Below are 15259 nucleotides of genomic sequence, written 5' to 3' on the forward strand. Positions count from 1 at the left end.
GATGGGGATTGAGCATGGCACAGGTGTGCAAGGTGTTGGGGCCAGTGGCTGCAGTGGGGATGGCTCCACAGGGATTGACTATAACCAGTTGTTCTACTTTAGCCACTTGAAATGTTGGGAGGTGTGACAGTGGGTGCCCTACCATAGATAGGCAGCCGCTGCCACCTCCACCATGTTTCTAGCTTGTCTAGTTTAGGGAAAGTTCCCCCTTTGTCCTAGTGTTAAATTACACTGGTGCAAAATCCTTAGATTTGCTCTGAGCAGCGTTATAGTACATGCTAGTTAAAATGGTGGTGGCAGGGTTTAGCGAATGGGCATTCCGGTGAGTTTAGACCTCAGCCTTCAGTGTGTCAGGAGTGAGGTTTGCCTATGATATGTTTTCTAAGTGGGAGAGAGCAGTTCTTGCATATCAGCGTGGTATTGGTTTTAAAATAACTTATTAGGATAGACTATACAGCTGTTTAACCTTTCTCTTAGTTCCTGGTGGAAAACAAAGCGTGGGAGGGGACACAATTGAGATCCATTTGGATTGTGTCACGAAACAGACATTTAAGCAGTCTCTTGCCAGCCACAGTTGTCTCAAGGGGATAAAGCAGCAGCCAACATACTGGGAGTTTCTTGGTATTGCTTATGTTGTTGCAATTAAACTGAATTGCTGTTTTAATGTGTCAGTAAACAGTGAGTCATTCCTTCAGTACATTTGAGGGTTTAGTGTGTTCAAAGGTGAATAAAACTATGTACTCTGCATACCCAATAGGTCAGTTTTGAAGATGGATAGCTTTGTTTTCCTAAAATACAAATCCGTACCTTAGCTTTATTTTTAAGAGAAAAGAAAGAGTGAAAATCAATCATCAAAACAGAACGCCTTACATTTTTAAAAGTTTGCAGAAGCCATCACAGTTTGCACAATTGGTACCTTTTGAAAGGCAAATCAGGTTTGAAACAGTTACATAACTGCGTGGAGGATGTCTATATTGCCAGTGGTGTAGCCTCAGTATTACTATAGGCCTGCACTATTCACCTGTCTTAACAAAACCGATGAAATGAGTTGTTTTTCAATAAACTAAAACTACATGTTGTCTAATGTTGCCAAACTTTTCAGGCTTCCTACCCTTACAACATTTTTGTGAAAGTCATAATTACTTGATTATAAGAGGTTATAACTGGACTTTGTTTTCTGTAGTGTAGAGCACATTATTGGTGTCTAATAATTCAGGTATCAGTGACATGGTAATTTGTGCTAAAGATCTATAATCACTTCCTCAAAAACAATGAGAAGTCTGGTGGCACCTTAAAGACTAACAGATTTATTTGGGCATAAGCTTTCATATGTAAAAAACCCCCTTCTTCAGATGCACCTGTTTTTGTGGATACAGACTAAGATGGATACCCCTCTGGTACATAATCACTTCCTGTACTTGACACTACAGCTATTCTACATTCTCCAGGTGTTTTATTTAAAATAAGCTACTCTGAAACCTATTTAAAATAAGGTAGTGTTCCTGAGCTATGCAGTTTTTTATGGATTACCATCTCTCTATATGTCCCAAAAATGAGAGCAACGTGGGCCACACTCTAATCAGAGATTGACAATACACTTTTGGATCCCTATGACCCAAAAACTGACCTTGATTTTTACTAGAAATCTGACCTTGTTCTACTAGCAGTGCTGAAGTTCCACCAGTACTAGTGCAGATGAGGCACCAGTGTTCTTACCACCCAGTTATCTAATCCCTACTCAGTGCAAGATGAGTTGGTGGTAAAATCTCTGTTGGCTTCTGACTCCTGCAGAGAAGCAAGGGTAGCAATGTCCCCAAAGAGCAAGTCCAGACGGGGCTACAGGTTGATGTTGGGGCTATCTGAGGTGGGGTTGAAAACAGTTTAGTTTTGTCTGCACTAGGAGATTAGCCGCTCGTTGAAGGGCATGTGTTGCTAGCACAGGGACAGCTAGCTAATAGGGGGCCGGGGCCGCTCTACACGAGGGAAATGCTAGGGAGCTGAACAATCTGGGGAACCCTTGTGCGGCAGGCGACCGGGAAAGGGTAGCGACTAGCTCCGCGCTAAGCCGGGCTAGAGGGCACCGCTCACAGCGTCGCAGGGCCTCTGATCGCTCTCAGCTAGTGGGACGCTGGAGGGGAGGAGCCCCAGCCGCCTGCTAGGGCTGCACGCCAGTCGCTGAGCTAGCTGAGGAGAGGGCCTGGGCTGCCTCCCCGGGCGCGGCTCGGCGAGCGGGAGGGAAGGCGGCATATTTAAAGCTGGGCCCGGGCAGGCCCTCCCCGCAGCAGCAGCGAGTCTAGCACGGGCCAGGAGGCGGCAGGTAACGCGGCGCTGCGGGAGGGTTGGTCCCTCGTCCCTGTCGCCCCCTTCGTCTCTCCCCCGGCTCATCCTGCCTTTCCCCTCAGCTCGGCGCCCTTCCTCGCAATCCGCTTGCGGTAACTGAGCGCCCTCTCCGGCGGCTCCCCCCTCCCCCGGCCCCGGGGGGCCGGTGGCTCTAGGGACTAGAGCCAAGGCACGGCGCTGCTCTTCGCCTGCTGCGCTAGGAGACCCGGTGGCTGGCGGTGCAACCTCCCCCGTCTCAGCGGTGCGTCCCGGCCGCGGGTCGAGTTAGTGACCCAGGGAAAGGCGCCTCTCCAAGGAGAGCGGGGCTGTCTGGAAGAAATGGACGCGGGTGGTAGATCGGGTCGTCGGGCTGCTGCTAACACCCCCGCGTACAAAAGCGGGAGCCTGGCTTGGTGGGCTGCTTTTGTACTGCAGGTGTGGTGAAGGGACATGGAGGTGAGCAGCGTCTCTCTTGGGGGCCTTGGGAGCTAACAGCTCAAACAACAAGCTGGTTAAACAGTGCCCCGCAAAGGGGAAAAATGGGTTTGTATATGATCTATTTAGATGGCCTGAAAGTTGCTTCAAAATACTCCCCCTTGCCCCCCCCCCTTGTCTCTTATCTTCTAGAAATATCAGGAATGTGCAGTCTGGGTGGTGGGGTTGTTCCTTTTGGGAATTTTTTAGGTGTTCTTTCAAGGGGTGGAGGTGGTGGTATCTTTTTTTAAAAAAAAACTCTCCTATTTCAGTTGAATAGTTGTAAACAATCCAAATTTTGATAGTCTGAGTAAAAAAAATTACTTCCTCTCCTGAGGAACTAGGTTTCAGTTGCTTGATACCTATGCCTCCCTTATATATTCATAATGAAGTTTAAAAAATACATAAATTGATTTTCCACCGTTGTTTATTTGTATTCCAAATACAAAGGCCCCCCACTGAGATGTAGCATCATCATTATGCTAGGTCCTGTAAAACTTATAGTTGGAGCGAGTTCTGTGCCTACATAATGAGACAGGAATTATCACTGATAGAAGGTCACATGCTTTGTAGCTTCAGTCCAAATGCATTATACACACCCAAGGTGACCAGATGTCCTGATTTTATAGGGACAGTCCTGATTATTTGGTGTTTTTTCTTACATAGGCATCTATTACCCCCGACCTCCTGTCCTGATTTTTCACACTTGCTGTCTGGTCACCCTAGACACACCAGAGGTTCCTTTTATCGCCCCACAAGCTCCATTTGTACTACTCTCCCATCCCCCCCCTACAAAAACTTCCTGCAACCACCCACGCTAAAAAGGTTGTGTGCGCCACATCCAATAGCCCCATTCCCCATCCCATTGGTTGTGTGCCCCTCCATTCCCCCTTCCCATATGCCAAAGTCTGTTCTGCCCCTTTATGCACAGGGTTGTGGGCTATGAAGTCTTTGCCACTTCAGTTATTCTGGTATAGTTAAAGTGGCAAACCTCTCTAGTGCAGGGGTCTCAAACTCAAATGACCATGAGGGCCACATGAGGACTAGTACGTTGGCCCAAGGGCCGCACCACTGACCACCCCCCCCATCCCTTCCATGAGGCCACACCCCTGCCCTGCCTCTTCCCACTCCTTCTCTGCCCCTTCCCTGACCCCGAGGGGTGCAGGGTGGGGCAGGGGGCTTGGGGTGCAGGAGGGGTATGGGGTGTGGCAGGGGGCTCAGGTAGGGGGTTGGGGTGCAGGAGGGGTTTGGGGTGTGGCAGGGGGCTCAGTCCATGTGCCTGGAAAACACCAACCCAGACATGTCCTGATGGACTTTGCTGAGTCAGAGTTGAGCAATCCCCCATTTTGTGATGCTTGCACAGCCCTCTTACAGCATTGTAAATCCCTTGATTATAACTCCCCTGCTGATTAATGGTTATTTAGCACCGTCCTGGGAATGGGTCACCTCCTTTGTCACACTGTATTTTTATTTTAGGCTTGAATAGAGACTGGGAATGGATGAGTCATTACACAAAGTAAAACTATTTCCCCATGGTATTTCTCCCTCCCACCCCACCCCCCACTGTTCCTCTGATATTCTTGTTAACTGCTGGAATTAGCCTACCTTGCTTGTCACCATGAAAGGTTTTCCTCCTTTTCCCCCCCCCTGCTGCTGGTGATGGCTTATCTTAAGTGATCACTCTCCTTACAGTGTGTATGATAAACCCATTGTTTCATGTTCTCTGTGTGTGTGTGTGTGTGTATATAAATCTCTCCTCTGTTTTTTCCACCAAATGCATCCGATGAAGTGAGCTGTAGCTCACGAAAGCTTATGCTCTAATAAATTTGTTAGTCTCTAAGGTGCCAAAAGTACTCTTTTTTTTTTTTTTTTTTTTTTTTTTCTTTTTGTGTATTTTTATCAACACCCCTTCCTCTGATTCATTACATAACAAGGAGTAATAATGTTTTATGACCAAATATAAGATTCTGCATTACACCCTAAATTATATAATGTGGTGATCTACTTATTAATAGTTAGTTTTTAATATTTGACAGTGACTTTTTCTTTACCCTGATCATTATTTGGTGGGGTCATCACAACCTCTCATTGTTACGTCAACCTTGTTGTTTACCTAAATATCAAGGACATTTCAAGAAGTGAAATAACAGGATACTTAGTTAGCCAAAAAGTTGTCTTGCGCTCCTTTCCAAAGGTCTGATGAACCAAACTAAACTATGCACTTGTCTGTCTAATATGTGATATATATGATCCATTAAATATACTTAGGCCCTTACCCTTTTTACATGAGGTAAGTTTACCTAATCATTGTCTTACCTCCTTACATGGTGTAACTTTTCTAGTGTAGACTACCACTTAGGGTATGTCTACAGGTACCTTGGATTGACACTGTGGCGATTGATCCACTGGGGGTTGATTTAACGGGTCCAGCAAAGACCCGCTAAATCGATCACAGATCACTTTCCTGTCTACTTCAGTACTTCACCAGAATGAGAAGCGTAAGGTAAGTGACGGGAGAATTTCTCCCGTCGACCCAGTACAGTGTAGACACCACAATAAGTTGACCTAAGCTATGACAACTCCAGCTACGTTATTTAGGTCGACTTAGTCCTGTAGTGTAGATCTGCCTTCAGTGTTGAACAGAGACTTCATGCAAACAATGTACAGTAAAAATGGAACAGATCATACCTGAATTTACGCTGGGTACTTACTTATTTCCTGATAAATGTTTCTTGTCACATTGGGCTGAATACCATAGGTTTCCTGGAGAGTCACTTGTTGCTGGTTCAGGCTTTATTCAGATGTCTGCATGGGACTCTCAGTGCTGTAGCTGAGTAGTTACATACACGTGTGGAGAATGATTAATTGTCCATTATAAGCTATGGTACATTCCTGAAAAGAGAAATTTGGGTGTTAAACCAGTCACCCTACAAATATTAAGCAAACTAAACATAAATATTAGTATAAAATAATATTCATGGCTTAGAAAGGCCTCCCAACACCCAGCAGGGAGAATTCACTGATGGGGTGTTATGGGAACATAATACATCCTTTTCAAAACTTAAACTTTTGTTTTTTAAGTGATAGTTTATAGCCATTATGTTGCAAAGATTACATTCAGATCAGCTATTTAATGTTAACTAATGTCATTTTGTCTGGTCTAAACTCCTTTACCTAAATGCTAGGTGGGAGAAGAAAATCTCTTACTGGTATAAAAAATGATGGAAGCAATAGCATGGCATCTAAATCAAGAATTCTCAAACACTTTTGTGGACCACTCCTTCTTTCAAATCATGATATTGGAGATGATCTTCTCTCCTAATCATGATAATAAAATAGCCCCTTGGCAACTCTGGAAATTGCTTATATGGAAGAGTTATACTATGAAAATATTAAAAATTGGCTACAAGCACCTTAAATTAAATTTTTAGCAGCTGGAAATGTGGAGCTGAGCAGCCAGCTTCCTGCAGAGTACTAGTGGTCCACAAACTGCAGTCTGCCACTATCTGCTTTTATTTGTGTAATCTTACACAGATAAAAACGATGCCCTTTTTTTACACTCAGGTTCTCAATGTTGCTATCACTGGTGGAATTGCAATGATGTAAGACTTAGCACCAAAAAAACTAGTGTGACACAGCCTCCGAGTCTCAAGACAGATGATTGAAATGACACTAAAAATGACTGTTTTCAGATGACTGTTCCAGTGGCGTTGGTGAAACTGATCAATAATCTTGCCAATTTCATGCTGCTGCAAATGCTTTACTGAGCATCAGCAGCCACTATTCCCTGAGGAGTAAGAGCTCCCGCCCTGGTCCCCCAAAAAGAGGCTGGAAGAAGGGTTGGCTAACCGGCCTTTTTGCATTTCCCTTGAAACAGTGAGATGCTCGTAGTGTGGGGAGGAAGAGGAAGAGAAGGAGAAGAGACAAAGCTGCTATCCTTTTCATGTGTTCAAGCTTCTTGTTGACAGATACGGGTAGGCAGAGGCTTATAGGGCACTCTGGCAGGGTACAGGAAGAACACTCTGTTGAAATCTTAGGACGCTCTCTCTTCTTGGCAGGTGGGGTGACTGAAACTGGGCTTCTTAATAGGGTGTTGCTCTTGGACTTGCTGGTGGGAATACCTCTCTATTCTTCTCTTTGTATCTAGTTCTGGCTAGTAGGCATGTGGGGCTGGATTCACAAGGGTACTTTGTGCTAAGTCCTGTTTTTAGGCACCACTGCAGTTCACAAAACACCTTCAGTCCCTCCTGTTTGAAGGTGTTCCACTTTGGATAAATCAATATTAATTTGGGGCAAAAAGAGAGTAAGAAACCCAATAGCCTGCTGGTTAGTCCACTTCCCTGGAAAGTAGAAAACCCATGTTCTACTCCTCTTGCTCTAATTATTTATCCACAGTGAGATAGCCTCAACAGGAAAGAGAGAGAGAGAGAGACCCATATCAGAAGATCCCATAGCCCAGTGGTTTGGACACTCTTGAAAGGTGGCAAATTCCTATTCAAATTCCTTCTCATCAGGCAGAGGTGGGACTTGAACCAGAGTTTTTCTACATTCTGGGTGAGTACCTTTACTACTGGGTTAGAAGTTATGAAGAAGGTCATCCTCCTCTTCTTCCCAGCTTCCTGAAAGAAACACCTGAGGCACCTAACTCCAGGAGAGGGTTCACAGCTGAGAATCACAAGCAGAGATATGCACCTACCTTTACTGAGGACTTTAGGCATTTTTGTCTGTGAGAGGGGTGGAGCTTAAGACACACCCCTGCCATCAGCGTCTTCCATTGGCTAAGTAAGGGAGCTCTCTATGTAGCATGCTGTCTTTTGTGGATCATATTCTAATGTGCCTGCCTGTCTCCATTCATTGTATAGAGAGCCTAGGTGCCTAACTCAGGCTTTGTGGATTGCATTGATGTTCCTGTGATTTTTTTTTTTATTTTATTTTATTTTTTTTTTTTCCCCTAGGTGCCTGAAAGTTAAGGGTTGTGATGCTGAATGTGAATCTAAGCCCCTGGTAAATGGTTCAGCTACCGAATTATGTCCTTTGGGTATTAAACGCCTGTAAACTGGAAAGAAAGGATCATGAGATAATGTAATGCAAGCTTACTTATGTGTTCCTGTGCTTTCTGCCCCAGGCAAGTAGAATTGTCTACTGTATTTTATCCTCTACTGCTTAGTAATCAAGACTGCATATGGTCTCTTGTCCTGGTGAAGAAGTTTTCTCATCAGTAACAATTTAGATAATGTGGTTTGTAATCTATAGTAGATATGATGTAGTAGTGTTCTGTATGACATCCTAGAATACAGTGGTTGTCAGTAGCAATAAAACTGCACTGGAATGTTATGGGCTGAAGTAATCTCCAGGACAGGATGGTGATTTGTACATGATTTTGAACAAATTATTTGTTCGCTAACACTATCTAACGAAAGTTGTCAGAGTAGACTGTGATAGTTTGGCTGTGTCCCGGGTCTTAGGGAAACCTCTACAAGTTCTAGTTCATCTGAAGGGTTAGCTGTGAGTGTCTTGAAATCGGATATCTACTGCCCAGAAGATTTCTGAGCTTGATAGCATCTATTTAATAGTAATTTAGAACATAAGGAAGGTATTCGACCGAGAAGCTCCAATTTCATTAGTAGCTTGAAGATGCTGCATACCAGGATGTTGGCTCTTTTTCTGTTTTTAAATGCCTTCTGAAACATCAATACTATGACCGCTTTTTCTGGAAACTTTTTTCTGTTTTGAATATTTTTTTTCAAATTGACTCTCTTCTGGGATCTAACTTTATTTAGATAAATGCTGCAGTTTATTCTTCTTGTGAGTTGCTGCTTCTTCCTGTTAGATGATTCCTTTTGTTACGTCACCAAATGAGTGGTTTAAATTACTTTGTCTAAACACATAAGCTTTCGTGAGCTACAGCTCACTTCATCGGATGCATTTGGTGGAAAAAACAGAGGAGAGATTTTTACACACACACACACACACACACACACACACACACACACACACACACACACACACACACACACACACAGTGTGTATGATAAACCCATTGTTTCATGTCCTCTGTGTGTAAGGAGAGTGATCACTTAAGATAAGCCATCACCAGCAGCAGGGGGGGGAAAGGAGGAAAACCTTTCATGGTGACAAGCAAGGTAGGCTAATTCCAGCAGTTAACAAGAATATCAGAGGAACAGTGGGGGGTGGGGTGGGAGGGAGAAATACCATGGGGAAATTTTGCGAATACAGACTAATACGAATACAGACTAATACGGCTGCTACTCTGAAATTTGTCTAAACAGAAACCATGATGCTGTCCTGAGTAGACATTGGGGTTTATGCTGGAAAAGTGGTACAGCAAATAAACTTCTGTGGCAGACAATACCCTCTTTCTGCTACTCCAGGAAAAGGTGAGTCTGCTGCAGTATTTTAATCTGCTGTATGATACCACAGTTTTACTATATTACTTGGCCTGCAAGTAAGTGTCTTTTCTGTAATGAGAATTGTCTTCCACTGAACTGTGATGGTATGATTAACACTTGCCTAATTCGGTATTGCATTAACTCTCTTTTTGAGTTTAATTATTTAGTCTTGTTAAAGGAATCTTACACGTGCCTGATGTGTTTTGATAAAAGCTGTCTTCCTCTGTGACTATTATAACTTTTTGAAGTATAGCACAGAACCAAGTTCCTGGGACCCAAGTAAAACTCAAAGATTTTGAATTTGAAATAAGAAATACTGTATAAGGCCTTGGAAATTCACAAATTAATTTGTGGGAAAAATAATGAATATGCATTTGAGCTGACTTTGAGATAATAAGGAGTCAAGAATGGATGGCTAGTAACTATTATGTTAACAGGATTGTCTACAGACTCTCCAAACAATCCATAGTTACAGTAGCAGGTCAGTTTTATGAACTCGTCATTAAAACACGATTGCAATAAGACTGAATAGAGGTGAACTTGAGCTGTGAAGTTCTGACTGAGAGTTTTGATGTTAGGCCTATCTATACCCAACAGATGTATTTAAATAAAGCACCGTAAGAAATGGTAGGGTTAAGAAACCATGAAACAACTGACATTCTTAAAACTTGTTTCTAATTTGTCTTGAGCATCATTAAGGTCAAATTAGAAGTAAAGTAATGCAGTAAGCAAAATATTGTTTATACATGATCAATAATCCAACATGTCTGAAAAAACTTAAGAAATGCATTTCTTTCGTGTTCTCTTTGTCACATTTTTTTTCTCCATTTGGGTGGAATATATAATTAATATTCAAAGCTTGAATATTTAATTTCTTAATTAAATATCTGAATGGAACTTGAGTGAGTTATCCTAGAATAAACACTTTTGGCTGAGCTCTGGGGGTCAACTTTACTAAATCACCTAGTCCAAACTTCATTGTTTGTATCTCAAATACAGTTAAACTGTCTTTATTTTAGGCAGAATAAACATGCCCTTGAAAATCTGCTTCTGACAAAATGAGAAGTGTGGAAGGGGGGACTCGTTTTACTGGGTTGTATTAATGGGAATACAGCATATTTAAATCAAGAAAAGGAAGACAGGGTTTTTGAGGTTTTTTTTTTTTTTTTTTTTTTTTTTTGTTTGGCCATTATTAGGTTTCAGCTGTATTAAATTTTGGACATCACATTTTTATTTAAAAACCACCTACATTGGTGGATTCAGAGGTTTGGGATGGGGTAAAGTATATGTAGAGAAAAGGGCATGCTCATTGTACATTAAAGATTGGACATGACTGTCCTGTAAATATGAGGATGTTAGGAAAGGAGTGCATTATTCCCTGGTCAAAAAGTTAAAAAAGGGAATCTGTAGCATTTCTCTCATTGGTGGCTTTTTGTTTTTTTTGTTTTTGTTTTTTTTTTTTTAAGAGGAATTTTGTTGGGAGTTATTTAAGCTACAGTATTCTTGACACAATGTAGAGGGAAGGACCAGTTGACTTGCTCAGTGTTCTTTACAACCCAGTTGATTTCATTTGATACAAACTTAGGGCTTGTTCAAGACAGGGCATTGGACTAGTTGTTGGTGCTATAATAATAATATTATGTATATCTTTCCTTCTACAGACCATGGGCTCTGAATCAAAGCAGAGTTTCATAGGAAGCTTTCTGCAGCCTCCAGATAAAATGTTTGTTCCTACTTTTGGTCAGAGCAAGTCAAAGAAGGCAACAGCTACCACTGGTGACATGCTTCCTGCCCCAAACAACCAAGGTAAAGCCACAAAAAAGTGTTCTTTTTAACTCCTATTAAGCAAATTGCCTTGTCTGTTCTACTTATGAACGTTAGTCATTTAGATCATTGGACTGGAGGCTTGTGTGGAGAGTGAGTAGTATCCCCCAGACTTGGGGCTGTATCCTAGAAGCTGGTTGCCACCTCTCCTAACTTTGGCTGTGAAATCTGTTTTGCTTGAAAATTGGAGATGTGCTCTGAAGACAAAGGAGAATATCACTTTCTTTTTAGCACTACTTTGATTTGATTTTTGTGTGACATTGTTTCCTTCCCTCTAGGTCAAAAATCATTTTAAACTTTCTGTATAATAAGAGCCCCTGGAAAACTTGAGAAGAAAATACATTATAAAGAACCAAAGTTATAAACTACTTTGGTTATGGATAGTTTTGAGCCAAGTCTTGTTGCTGTTAATGTGAATTATTTGCTATTGATTTTGGTGGGAGCAACGTTGGGTACTATGTATGTATGTGAACATGTTTCTTTCTACTGTGGCTTAATCATAGGAAGAACCTAATGCTCCTTCTTTAGTTGACTCCTAAGAGGGTTCTTACACAAGCTGGGAGAGGGAGAGGTAGGTAGGTAGGCTTTTGTTTTTTAAACTGCCAGACTACAGTTCTGGAGCTTGGTCTTCAGGTACACTGGAACAGTGCCTGGTACACCTAGGGGAAAATATAAGGTGGGTTTATACTACACTTCTGCCTTCCAGTCTCTGATCTTCAGGACAGTATTGCCCCAAGTTTAAGGCCTCTCTACATTAGGGGCCATTGTGCCAGCTGGGGGTCACTGCAACATTATCCAGCCAACAACCATGCTCTGAGGAAAATGGGGGTAGCTGGCCGGGAGAGTGGGAACGTTATTTCCCCCTCACCAAAGGAGTCCTCTGTTTGTGTACAGGAAACCTTAAGGCTTGTGGGTGCTATTGGAATGTCACAAAGAGTGCTTAGTTTGTGTCAGTACTGGGCCCTTTCTCTGTAAGCATGTGACTATGGAGAGGCAATAGCATCTTCGTAGTAAAAGCTGTCGCTGTGGTGATACTTCATCATAAACATTTCTCCTTGACATTTTTCCAAAGTGTCTAACTTTCCCTTTGATCTCTCCAAAACCATCACATGCCACAATAAGTGAATCCTAAATAGATATTGAGGTTGACTCATCCAAGAAGCTTCCCCCCCCCCCCCCCCCCGGGCAAGAATAGCTTAATATTCAAGAAATTGCCATTATTTGGCAGTAGAAGCAGTTCTCTTTCAATAAAGCAAATATTGGGGGAGAAAAAGGGGCAACAGCGAATATTTGACACTCAAAGTACCTCAAACTGCCTTTTAGAAGTGAGAGAAAAATCTAGGATCTGTTAAAATGTACTCCTCCTCTTTCCTGCCATCCCTATGAAAATGCCCCTTTGACCTATAAGGAATATGCACATTTTGAGATTGGGTAACTGAAGAGCAGGGCATAAATCAAGTGCAAAGGTTACACAGAAAATACAGGTTTCAGAGTAGCAGCCATGTTAGTCTGTATTCGCAAAAAGAAAAGGAGTACTTGTGGCACCTTAGAGACTAACAAATTTATTTGAGCATAAGCTTTCGTGAGCTACAGCTCACTTCATCAGATGCATTTGGTGGCTCAAATAAATTTTGTTAGTCTCTAAGGTGCCACAAATACAGAAAATACAATGACTGAGCCAGAAACAAGACTTAATTTCTAATCTCAAAAGCAAACCCATGTTGTATTCAGTAGATCACTGTGCCTCTGATGCAAATTGCTTCCAATCTCTGTATATAGGCTAATTGTAAAACTGGGCAAACAATGCTTACCCATTTCTGCAAAGTTCTCTGAAATCTAGAAATTAAAAAGGATTACTCCCTCTTCTCCAGGAGGCATTGCAAGTTAGGCGTTGGTAGTTTAACTTGGAGACCTGAGTTCTAGTCTTTGGTCTGATATTTAATTTGCTATAACTTGCTGGCACTCTTTACCAGCATTTGGAGTGAAAATGGCTGTGCATGTATACACAGCACATTCTGACTTAGCAACATAAAAAACGCATTTGTTTTGTAAGGTGTGCATTGAATATGCTGGGTCTCCATAGGATCCACTGTTAACTTTTCCAGTAGGTGCTGTGGCTCTTCTAATAATTGGGTGAGCTTCTTTTTTTTTTTTTTTTTTTTTTTTATGGTCTTTTCTATTCCATTTAGAAAGGAAAATGGAGTATATGGCTTTAAAAACACACACCACTAAAGGAAGCAAAATAGTTGTTTCAAATATCAGTTAACTGATGTTTGTAATGTTGATGTTTATGTAAAAAGTACATTGTCATTTCATAACCCTTATTTTTTTTTTTTTTAAACACTTCTGTTGGGAATCAGTACAATTTTTTTTAATTGCTAACGCTATATTGCAATGCAGTAAAACATTTTTTTTTAAAAAATCCACTATAAAGGCAACTTTGTAACTGTTCAATTGTTCACCAGCTCTGATGTCAGCCCTCAAAACTCTTCAAGAAAAGATCCGCCATCTAGAATTGGAGAGGTCACAGGCTGAAGATAACCTGAGCTTCCTTTCCATTGAGGCTGCCCAGTATAAAAAGACCTTGCAGCATGAAACAAATGAGAAAGATCTAGCACATGAGGAATTGATACAACAGAAAAAAGGTCTCTCTCCAATGGTGATGATTAGATTTGCAGACTTGTCATCCTATTTTATCAAAAATCCTGGAGCAGTTGCAATAAATTTAGTAAAAATCATGGGTTTAGGAGGAAATGGTGCAAAGTCACAGGTGTATCATTTAAAGTGTAGCGGAGGGATTTACAAGTGTATGGGGAGGCGTTGAGGTCCTGATCCTGAGGGGAAAGGTGGGTGGGACCTGGGGGTGGGAGTGTCGCAGAGTGAAGCTCCCAGCAATGGCTCCTGTCCCACAGGGCTAGCCCAGCTCCCTGCTACAGAGTCCAGACAGGGTCCACCTCCTGTGATGACCCTACCGCCCTTCCTGGCCCTGGCACTGCTGGATTGCCTGTCCCAACTTGGGCTGTGGAAGCATAAATGGTTTGGCCATGGCCCAGGTGTGCCCCCCCCCCCCCCCCCCCCCGCACAGCCTGTGAAATCCTGGCCACAAAGAAAAGTCGTGGTATTTGTGACAACTTTACCTCTGTGACAAACCTGTCACCATACTAATAATGGAAATAGTCAATATAGCTATTAGTTCTCGCAACTGAAGGAGTACTCATGTTTGTTTTGACGAGCTGCTATTGAATGCAGGTTCTAGTTTCAGCTTTGTGGAGTATAGTCCTATCCAATCATCATAATTTGTCTGAATTTTTATAAAAAAATTAACCAAATATTGCCTTACCAATCGTAGAAGATCAGGGTTGGAAGAGGCTTCAGGAGGTCATCTAGTCCAACCCCCTGCTCAAAGCAAGACCAGCCCCAACTAAATTATCCCACCCAGGGCTTTGTCAAGCTAGGCCTTAAAAACCTCTAAGGATAACCCATTCTGGTGCTTTACCACTCTCCTAGTGAAATAGTTTTTCCTAATATCCAACCTAGACCTCCCGCACTGCAACTTGAGACCATTGATCCTTGTTCTATCATTTGCCACTGCTGAAAACAGCCTCGCTCCATCCTCTTTGGAACCCCCCCTTCAGATAGTTGAAGGCTGCTATCAAATCCCCCTAACTCTTCTCTTCTGCAGACTAAATAAGCCCAGTTTCCTCAGCCTCTCTTCATATGTCATGTGCCCTAGCCCCCTAATAATTTTCATTGCCCGCCACTGGACTCTCTCCAATTTGTCCACATCCTTTCTGTAGTGGGGGGGCCCCAATCTGGAAGCAATACTTCACATATGGCCTCACCTGTGCTGAACAGAGGAGAATAACCACTTCCCTCGATCTGCTGGCAATGCTGCTACTAATTCAGCTCAAAATGCCATTGGCCTTCTTGGCAAAGAGGGCAGACTGTTGACTCATATCCAGCTTCTCATCCACTGTAATCCCCAGGTCCTTTTCTGCAGAGCTGCTGCTTAGTCAGTCCCCAGCCTGTAGCAGGGCATGGGATTCTTCAGTCCTAAGTGCAGGATTCTGCACTTGTCCTTGTTGAACCTCATCAGATTTCTTTTGGCCCAATCCTCCAATTTGTCTAGGTCACTCTGGACCCTGTCCCTACCCTCCAGCATATCTACCTCTCCCCCCCGGTTTAGTGTCCTCCACTAACTTGCTGAGGGTGCAGTCCATCTCATCATCCAG

The 15259-nt window shown here is 42.6% G+C and overlaps 1 protein-coding gene across 7 annotated transcripts in view; it reads left to right on the plus strand.

Annotated features, from left to right (window-relative positions):
* Window positions 1–2156: 2156 nt before the first annotated feature.
* CEP57L1 (centrosomal protein 57 like 1) overlaps window positions 2157–15259 on the plus strand; it is a 38355-nt gene continuing 25252 nt past the window's right edge. For 2 of the 7 annotated variants that reach the window (XM_038397561.2, XM_038397568.2), the window contains exons 1-7: window positions 2177–2317; window positions 6671–6767; window positions 7189–7347; window positions 7749–7918; window positions 9084–9191; window positions 10865–11009; window positions 13493–13672. In XM_038397561.2, the coding sequence (XP_038253489.1) occupies window positions 10868–11009; window positions 13493–13672 (322 nt within the window). In that variant the 5' untranslated portion in view covers window positions 2177–2317; window positions 6671–6767; window positions 7189–7347; ... (1 more) ...; window positions 9084–9191; window positions 10865–10867. Of the gene's footprint in view, window positions 2318–6670; window positions 6768–7188; window positions 7348–7748; window positions 7919–9083; window positions 9192–9678; window positions 9685–10864; window positions 11010–13492; window positions 13673–15259 lie in introns of all 7 variants that reach the window. The other 5 variants (XM_038397565.2, XM_038397564.2, XM_043510786.1 and 2 more) reach the window with 5 other exon arrangements.

This window comes from Dermochelys coriacea, chromosome 3, assembly GCF_009764565.3.
Source record: "Dermochelys coriacea isolate rDerCor1 chromosome 3, rDerCor1.pri.v4, whole genome shotgun sequence".
Classification (NCBI taxonomy): Eukaryota; Metazoa; Chordata; order Testudines; family Dermochelyidae; genus Dermochelys; species Dermochelys coriacea.